This window comes from Crocodylus porosus, unplaced genomic scaffold (assembly GCF_001723895.1).
Source record: "Crocodylus porosus isolate Cpor-Errol unplaced genomic scaffold, CroPor_comp1, whole genome shotgun sequence".
Taxonomy (NCBI): domain Eukaryota; kingdom Metazoa; phylum Chordata; order Crocodylia; family Crocodylidae; genus Crocodylus; species Crocodylus porosus.
Window position 1 is genome coordinate 43,911,789 of NW_017728906.1, and position 8,460 is coordinate 43,920,248.

General features: G+C 44.8%; 1 protein-coding gene across 1 annotated transcript in view; it reads left to right on the forward strand.

The window, feature by feature from the left end:
* RRP1B (ribosomal RNA processing 1B) overlaps positions 1-8,460 on the forward strand; it is a gene marked incomplete at its 5' end in the record, with an annotated part of 38,813 nt that overhangs the window by 20,371 nt on the left and 9,982 nt on the right. The window contains 5 exons of the mRNA XM_019557116.1: positions 64-192; positions 2,096-2,820; positions 4,939-5,085; positions 6,758-6,824; positions 8,109-8,297. Coding sequence (XP_019412661.1) covers positions 64-192; positions 2,096-2,820; positions 4,939-5,085; positions 6,758-6,824; positions 8,109-8,297 — 1,257 coding nt within the window. The remainder of the gene's footprint in view (positions 1-63; positions 193-2,095; positions 2,821-4,938; positions 5,086-6,757; positions 6,825-8,108; positions 8,298-8,460) is intronic.

The following is an 8,460-nucleotide window of genomic DNA, read 5'->3' on the forward strand; positions in this document are numbered from 1 at the left end:
GAAAAAACAAAACTGAGAATGGTTTTGTTTTTCAGAGGTCTTATCAGGTTTTTTGTTCAACAGGCATCTTTCCACAAGATAATTTCCCTGAGGATGTTTCTACAGATGAAGATGATGATACATTCAGCAGGGGAAGACGAAAGAGGAAAGCTGTCAAATCTGTGGAGAAAACTAAGGTGGAAAAAGCCAAAGGTACAAGACAACGCTAAGCGAGCGAGGATGCCGCAACAGTCCCTGTGGCCGTGTCCAGACGAGCGTGGGCATACAGTATGTGGTGCTGTAGACACATCTGTGGCGCTACATATTGCACCTTTAGTTGCTCTCTGCACTGCAGTGGAACAGTGTGGAGGGGTTTTTTGGCCCCTGGATATCCTGGGGTCAAAAAAAACCTGTGGGGGGGGGGGGGGAAGAGTGGTGCGCGCACACAGGCAGCACACACTGCTCAAAACTGAAGCCGGACCAGCCAGAGCTGAGTTGTGGCTGCTTGCCAGGCTCTGCGTGGCAGAATCATCACTTCTGCAGCCCTGGGGAGCCCCCAGGGCTCCAGGTATATTGCTGCTGGAGCCAGCCTCTACTGCCCCATCTGAGGTAACTTGCCATGCACTAAAGCATGCACAGCACGGATGTGCCCTGGGGACAACTAGAAGCAGCACAAAGTGTGCCGCTGTTAGTTATCCCCGGGGAACCAAATGTCCATGCCACGTGTGGACACAGTCTGTGTGGATTAGCAACCCAGTGGGAGCCAATTGATTGGGGATATACATGTTGCAGAGAAGCTTGAGGTGAAATCCTGACCTTTCAGAAATCAGTGAGAATTTTACCATTAACTTCAGTGGATTACATCGCACGTCTATCTCCCTTGAAAGGCAGAATGGAAGGAAACTGTACTTTGCATTACCAGATCAAGAAATGCTGTTTGCTCTGAAAACGGGGGCACATCTGTCCTCTCAAAAGAAGAATGCCGGTAGAATGTGGGTGATCAGCAGGGATCCGGGTTTTCCATTTCCCACGGAAAAACAGTAAACTCTGGATTTTGCCTTTTACCAGAGGCAAACATGGATTTCTCATTTTTATCAGAGAAACCTGTAGATTTTGCCATTTTGTAATGAGCTCCCTGCAAGCTGGCAGACTTCCAGCTTGCAGGGAGCTGGAAGGAAGTGGGAGAAAGGCAGAAAGACAGGGGGCACCACATGCATAGACATGCATGTGGCACCAAGCAGCCTGCAGAGCAGCTCCAGCAGGTAAGTGGGGGAGGGGAGGGGGATTGAGACCCCTGTAGGGAGGGAGCTGGGGCTGCTGCCCGCTGGGTGGGGCTTGGGTTCTGAGGCCGCAATGTGCAGCTGCAGGGCCCCAGCTGGGAGCAGGATGGGGCCATAAGTGCCTAGGGAAGGGGGAGGGCTGACTCCACGCCACTGCGCACACTCCCAGCAAAGCAGGGGAGACCCACGCCCCACAGATCTGTACCAGGGGCTGGCGCAGGCTGCGAGCTCAAGCTTCCGCCCTGCTTCCCTCCCCCAGGGCCTCAGCAGGGCTGGGGTGGGGGCTGTGGCAGGGCCTTTAATTTTAATCACAGATTTTGTGGTTTTTAGCAGAGAAACTGATTATATTTTTAGCAGAGAATTTGTGATTTTTTTTATCAGGGAGAACCAGGATCACTGGTGATCAGGGGCTAAAAGGGTGGGGCAGAGGAGCTACCTATGAAAACTTACAGCTGTTCCTAGCATCTTTGCACTTAAATGGCCACGATATCTCTGAAAGTCTACCAGAACTTTCTGATAAATGAGCTGATTCTTAATAGGCTTAACAGGAGGAAGCCCTCTGAAAGACAGCACCCTGGAGGGGTAGGAAGATGCATTACCATGCAGATCAGGGACATTCACTGGGAACTATAGAGAACTCAGCAGTATGAGGAAAGACAAGCAAAGCATTCATAGGCTTGGGGATAAAAAATCCTGTACACCAAGTTTTGCTTGTACAGCTACTATCAGGCCAGTTGCCAGCAGAATAGCTTTTAGTCGGGGGCTAGGATAGCAATATTACATTTGTCTTTGCATTTCCCAATTTTAAGTTAAAATTCCCTTTTCCCATCTTACAGAGAAGGATGGAAAAGAAACATCAAGTGCAGAGGGAGAAGATGCTTTGGGACACCAGAAGAAGAGGAAGAAAAGAAAAAAGAAGAATAATCCAAGTGCTGACTCTGGCACAGCTGATGGAAGTAGTGAGGGGGGCATAAGTGATGTAGTTGAGCCCACTGAACCCAATGAGGTCATCATGCCAGAAAATAGTAAGAGGAAAAAGAAAAAGAGAGAAGCAAATGAGATGGACATTGGAACAATCAGCACTGGAGAGGACAATGATAAGTGTGCACAGGATGCTGTTACTGGCATAGTGCAGAATAAAAAAAGACTGAGGAAAAAGGCTCCCAAATTACTGATGCTTCATGGAACATCAGTACATGAAAATGGAGTTAATGCCAGTGCCCTGGAGGATACCAGCCCCTGTGCCACCGTAACTCCCAAACTGGAGGAAAAAAAAATGGGAGTGGTCTTAATGAATAGAAATGGTTTATCTCAGCAGGTTGTAATGAAACCAGAAGAGGAGAGCTTGCTAAATAACTTCACAGGCAAAGAGGACTCAGAATCCATAATGCCCAAAAAGGTCAAATTGAAGAAAAAAGCAAGGTTGGGTAGCTTGGAAGGGATTAGGGCCTCGAACCAGAAAAAGGCAGCCCTGAGAAAGAAGAGGAAGATAAAAGAGGTGTTAAACTCTGTGGAAACCAATGGAGTTCTTGAGACTGCTTGCAAGAAAAGCAAAGCAAGTGTAAGCAGACAAGTTGGATTCTCTCCCCCTCCCACCCTCCCTTCCCCCCACGCTGCTGCCAGGCCCATTAGCTTTCAGCTGTCTGGTATTAAGGGATACTTTCTTGTATTTATTTAAATGTTCCTTTTCAAGGCAAGTGCCAATATATATCTTCTGGGGACAATCTCATGATGCATATTTATCCTCTTTCATTACCTGGACACAGCTGCAGTCAGGGTGGTGATCTTCACTGAAGTCAGTGCTTCCAAGATTACTTCTATGAATGGGTTAAATTCTCAGAAAGGGAATCCATTGTTCCCAGGCCTGTGCTGAGGTTATTTTGGGCTGGAAGTGTTCTCACTGATGCAAGTTCTTTTATAGACTGATTACTCTCTGACTGGTGGGCCTTTGCTTTGGTGATGAATAGAGGTGGTCTGGGCTTATTGGTAGTGCCTTCATAATGTGCTCATAACTACCACTGAAAAACATGCTCCCACCCCCTTGCTCCCCACTCAGTGCTCACCAAAGCCCAGAAATGAGATGGAGCAGCCAGTATAGCATAGCCTTGGGTCTACCCCGCAGATATACTCCCAGGATAAAGATTTCTGAGACATGCTAGGTACATTCTCAGCAACACATTGAATTAGTGGTACTGTCTGATATCTCAGGTTTGGTACATGCAGAGCAAGAGCAAATGGGTGGATCATGCTGCTAAATAACATTCCTGTGTTCACTGCATAGCCAGTGTAGACATGCCCTTGGAGGGAGGAGGATGTCTGCTAGGATATCTTGGTTGTTCCCCTCCTGCAGTTTTGTGGGGGTGTTTTGGATGTGCAGATATTCACTAGAATTGTTTCAGGGTGGAGGATTGTTGGTGGGGGGGTTTTGTTTGGGGGTTTTGTTTTTTTTTGTTTTTGTCCCTTTCCTCCCTCTCAGTCTACCCATTCATATCCTAGTGACTTTTGGTCCATTTTATGCTCTTTGATTATATCTCATATCCATGCAGTTTAAAAGAAGCTTGCATAAACATTACTAGAAAAACATTTTGTTCTGTTGGTCTACCTGACAAGCTAGGCTCTTGCTTCAGTGTCCCCAATACATAAATTGTCTTTTTCTAGTATTGGAGAGATGACAAAATAAGTAACCTTTTAAAAAATTTTTTTTGAAGTCTGTATTATCAAGTTCTTACTGCTGCTTTCTTTTGATGAAGAAGCTCACTTGAATCTCTAGTGCAAGGGTTCCCAAACTTTTTCTTATTGTGTACCCCCCTTCCAGGTTTACCAGCTGTCCACATACCCCTACCACCATAAGTTTTATTTTAACCCCTTAAATATCAATTATTATAATGAAAACTAAATCTGCCATTACTTAATTTCTCCTGTGTACCCCCAAGAGATGTTGTGTGCCCCTAGGGGTACACGTACCACAGTTGGGGAATCCCTGTTCTAGTGGATCTGATGCTAGTGCCCCACAGAGCTGTCACCAAAAATGTAAAGCTTTTTTTGCCTCTGCCATCTAGCCTGATATTGCTTAACATGCCTCTGAGGAGAAGGCAGCAACTTAGTGGCTGGTGATCTCTAAGAGGGACTGGTTTTCATTCCTGTTCTTTTTCAGGCTAAAAAAATGTGTTTGGGATATGCCCTCCGTAGGAAAGAACAGTGTGTTTGTATTGCTCAGCGGTAACCCTTTTCTGTCTGACCAAAGGAGCAGAGTTCAGTGGTTGCTGAAAAAGCGATCCTGCTCACTTCTTGACTGTAGCAGATGTGTCAATCTAAGCAGCCCTCAGTTGGATATGGAAGGTGGTAGAGAAACCTTGCAGTTATGAAAAATGATGGCATTACCTCAAATTTGACAGTGCAGACATGGCTCTTAACAGTTTGATCACCTCCATTCTTGATATTTAACTTTTGATGTAAGCCCTGAGCCACCTTTGAACAGATACAAAATACTTCAAAATGTAGCACGCTTGGAGGTAAGGAAACAAATATAAACTGGGAACTAACAGGCAACCACCAGTTAGCTTTCAGTTGAAACAGTATTTAAACTTGGCCACCAGTGACAGGACCACTGCGCTGTCCATCCGTCAGGTGGCTCTTGCCCTTTCCTCCCAAGCTGATTTTTTTCACCCTCCTTTCCCAGGACATTGGTGGCACTCTATCTCCACTGAAGAAGAAGAAAGCAAAGACAGGAAATGACTTTGTGAAATTTGAAAAAACAACTTTACCAAAGCCAGTGTTCTTCAGGAAAGCCAAAGGCAGTATCTCCTCTACCAGGGCATCCCTGCAGGTAATGTGTCTTGATTGGATATTCCAGAACAAGCGGTTTGCTTGTAGCGTGGTTTACAGAGCTCAGAGAGGCACTTCGTTGCTACCTGCATTCAAAAAGCTGAGGGGCAATTTGCTGAGGGGACTTAGGCCCCAGTGCATGATAGTTTCATCTGAATTAAAATGGCTCAGCACATCAAGATATTTTGGGATCCCCATTTCTAGGGGTTGTGCCTGAGTCCATGGAGAAGGCAGTTCCAGTCTGCTCTATCGTATCCAGATGAGTTGTGGCCCAGAGGCTCCTAACAAATACTTAGCACTGTATATGTTGATAGAAATTTTGGCTCCACAGACGAGAGGAAAACAGACATGTTGGAGCCACTCAGTAGTCAGTGATGTAATTGCCCAGGGGGATTTAAGTGTTGTTTCAAGGGGAGTCTTCTCCAGTGCACAAAAAAGAGAAACTGTTATAGCTAGCATTTTGACAACTTTGACAGCATCATTTCATAGTTTGTATGGACTCAAGACTACCAGCCATCTGAGTTTAATAGGATTTTAATCCCTTACCCCTGGCAACAGCTGTCCCCACCGCTGGCTGGCCTGCAGCTCTGTTCTCTGGCAAGTAGTCATGGAGCTCCCCACTCTCTCCCCCCTTTCTCCTTTTCCCTTGGAAAGGAGTAAAAGGAAGGAGGGGGAACACTGTGGGATGCAAAGGGAGCAAGTGATCCCCTGTAATACTATATGTAGATGTTCAGAAGTTGCATATAGTGCTACAGATCACGTGTTTCGAACAGGAACATTTTTATAGCATTTGCACCATTTTTGGGGTGCTAGAGGCAGGTTGTACATCAGAGGTGGGCAATTATTTCGAGCGGAGGGCTGCTTACTGAGTTTTGGCAAGCCATCAAGGGCTGCATAACAGGCAGCCAGAGGCAGATGAATGTTGATTTTCTAAATTTTTTAGGGACCCCACGGGACGGATAGAATGGCCTGGTGGGCTGCATTTTGCCCACCTCTGGTGTACATCTATATGCTATAAGGATGTGTATAGTGCTACAAATCCAATGATTGAGACCAGAGACAACTGTTCACAACTTTAGCTCAGTTCCTTGGCTTGGATGTTTTGGCTTATGGTTGTGTCTTCTTTTTATTTGTGGGATAAATTAGAAAGTACAACTTTCTTTGTGTCCTTAACCAAATTTTACCACTGCTTTAGTAGTCCTGGTACACACATGCACGCTATACTCTTAGTCTCCTGAGCATATATGTAACATGGTTAGTTAAACAGAGACTTGTAACAGAGGGAGGATTCTGAATACATCCTTCTTAGATATAAGCTGCTGGGCCCTTCCCCAGTAACTCTTCTAAACTCTACTAAAGTTATAATTTATTAAGACCCTTTGCACTCCAGTGGCTAGGAATGCCATGGGCCAATGTTCTTAGCATGCAGAAGCCAATTTTTTTGCTCCTTGGCAAACTCTCTAGTAGACATTAAAGAGTATTCTTCTAAGGAAATGCATTCTTTCATGGCGGAGAGTATGGCAACAAATGAGCAAGGGCTGCAGCGCCTAGTCTGTTCAAGTGGAGAGGGTATCAGATTGAGGAAAAGAAACTGGAATGTTTAGGGCCCCACCTAGGAAGCAAAGGAAGGAATGTAATGTTCAGACCTATTCTGCTTTGTTTTTATTCTGTAGTTAAACAAGCTGCAATCCTCCAGTTCCAAAAAAGTCACCTTTGGGTTGAATAAGAACATGACTACTGGTGAGTCTGTGCCTTCTCTCTTTTAGTAGGGGGGAGGAAAGGCAAAAGGGGAGCATGGTAACTGTATGCACAAGTTCTGGTTCCATTGCCTTGCGTGGTTCAGAAGATGCGTCATGATTTTAGTATAGTTTATGGACCCAAGGCCCATCTAGCAGAGAGACTAAAACCTGGGACCCTCTAGGCCAGATAATGGAGATGTCATGATTCCATGAAGTTAGATTGATGCCTCGTGGGCATGAGCATTGGATTCAGTAACTCCAAACACTTCATGTCCTTCTTCCCTGCCCGCCCCTCTTTGTATTTTTTTGTTTTGTTTTGCTTGGGTTAACTGTCATAAGAGAGCTATTCAGGAAAAGCTGCCTCCAAACAGAAGAGTCTCTGAACTACTCTTGGTGCATGTGTCATAGTAGGAGAACAAGTTCTGTAGCACAATTCCACTTTTATCTTAACTGCCTCTGCTGTTAATGATGGTAACATATAAGTATGACCCATCCACACTGGACACATACAAAGATTGTGCTTCTGTTCTTTTTCTTGATGCTGACCCTTAGTGGAATTAGGCAAGGCTTTTATTAGGATATTTAATATTTCAAATCGGAGTTACAATAGGTGTGTATGTGTGTGTATAATTTTGCTAATGTAAAGTGTGTGTGTGCATGCATGCCTGTATACATAATACAGCTTCATGAGGAAGGTGAATGTTTAAGCCTTCTGGTCAGCAATTGTCCTTAATTGCAATTGCTAGGACTGGATTTTTTAAAATGGGAAGAACAGCACATTTCACACACCCCCTCCCCAATAATTCCTTCCAAAAACATTTTACTAGGCTGACTAGAATAAGGGTTCTCAATCTGCATTGTATCTCCTTTCCTGCTTAATTACAGAACAAGCATGGCAACTTCAGGAAAAGAGGTGTGAGCAAGGTATTTAGCTGTATTTTTAATGTGATAATGTAGGAGCTGGAAAAAAGAACAGCTCCATGTGACCATCCAGTTCCCTGCAGGCCACCAGTCAGTCCATAGAACACAGTTGAGGTATCAGTGTTCTGGCAGGTGAGAAGGCATCATCAGGAGCTGTAGACTCAGGTCCTGGCCTCTTTTGGGCTCCTGCTTCCCCCCCACCCCACATGCATACACCACCATTGCCAAACCAGGGTTTTCAGATTCCTGGTTTCAGATTCCATGGTGCTTTCTACTGTTTGGGTGATCGGGACATTGAAGAGCTGTAGAACTGCCTAAAATTCCAATAACTTTCACTTCTTTTTTTTTTTTTTTTATTTAACAGAATTTAAAAAGACAGACAAGAGTATCTTGGTGAGCCCAGAAGGACTTTCTCGGATAGCTTTCAATCCTGAACAAAAGCCTCCTCATGGAGTACTGAAGTTGTCTGCAGGTACGCCAGTAGGAGTCCTTCAGACAAAGAAACAGCTTACAACATCAGTGAAGAAGAGACCAACAGCTATGGACTTCTTTTAAGCCAACTAGAAGTGGCCCACTTTTATACAGGACATTTCACTAAATTAAAACTTTTGGGGGGGCGTATTTTGTAACTTTTTTTATTAAGTTGTTGCAAATTGAATAGTAAAGGTTTTGATTACAGCCTGTGACACTGCAGCTTCTGAACACCTCTTCAGCTG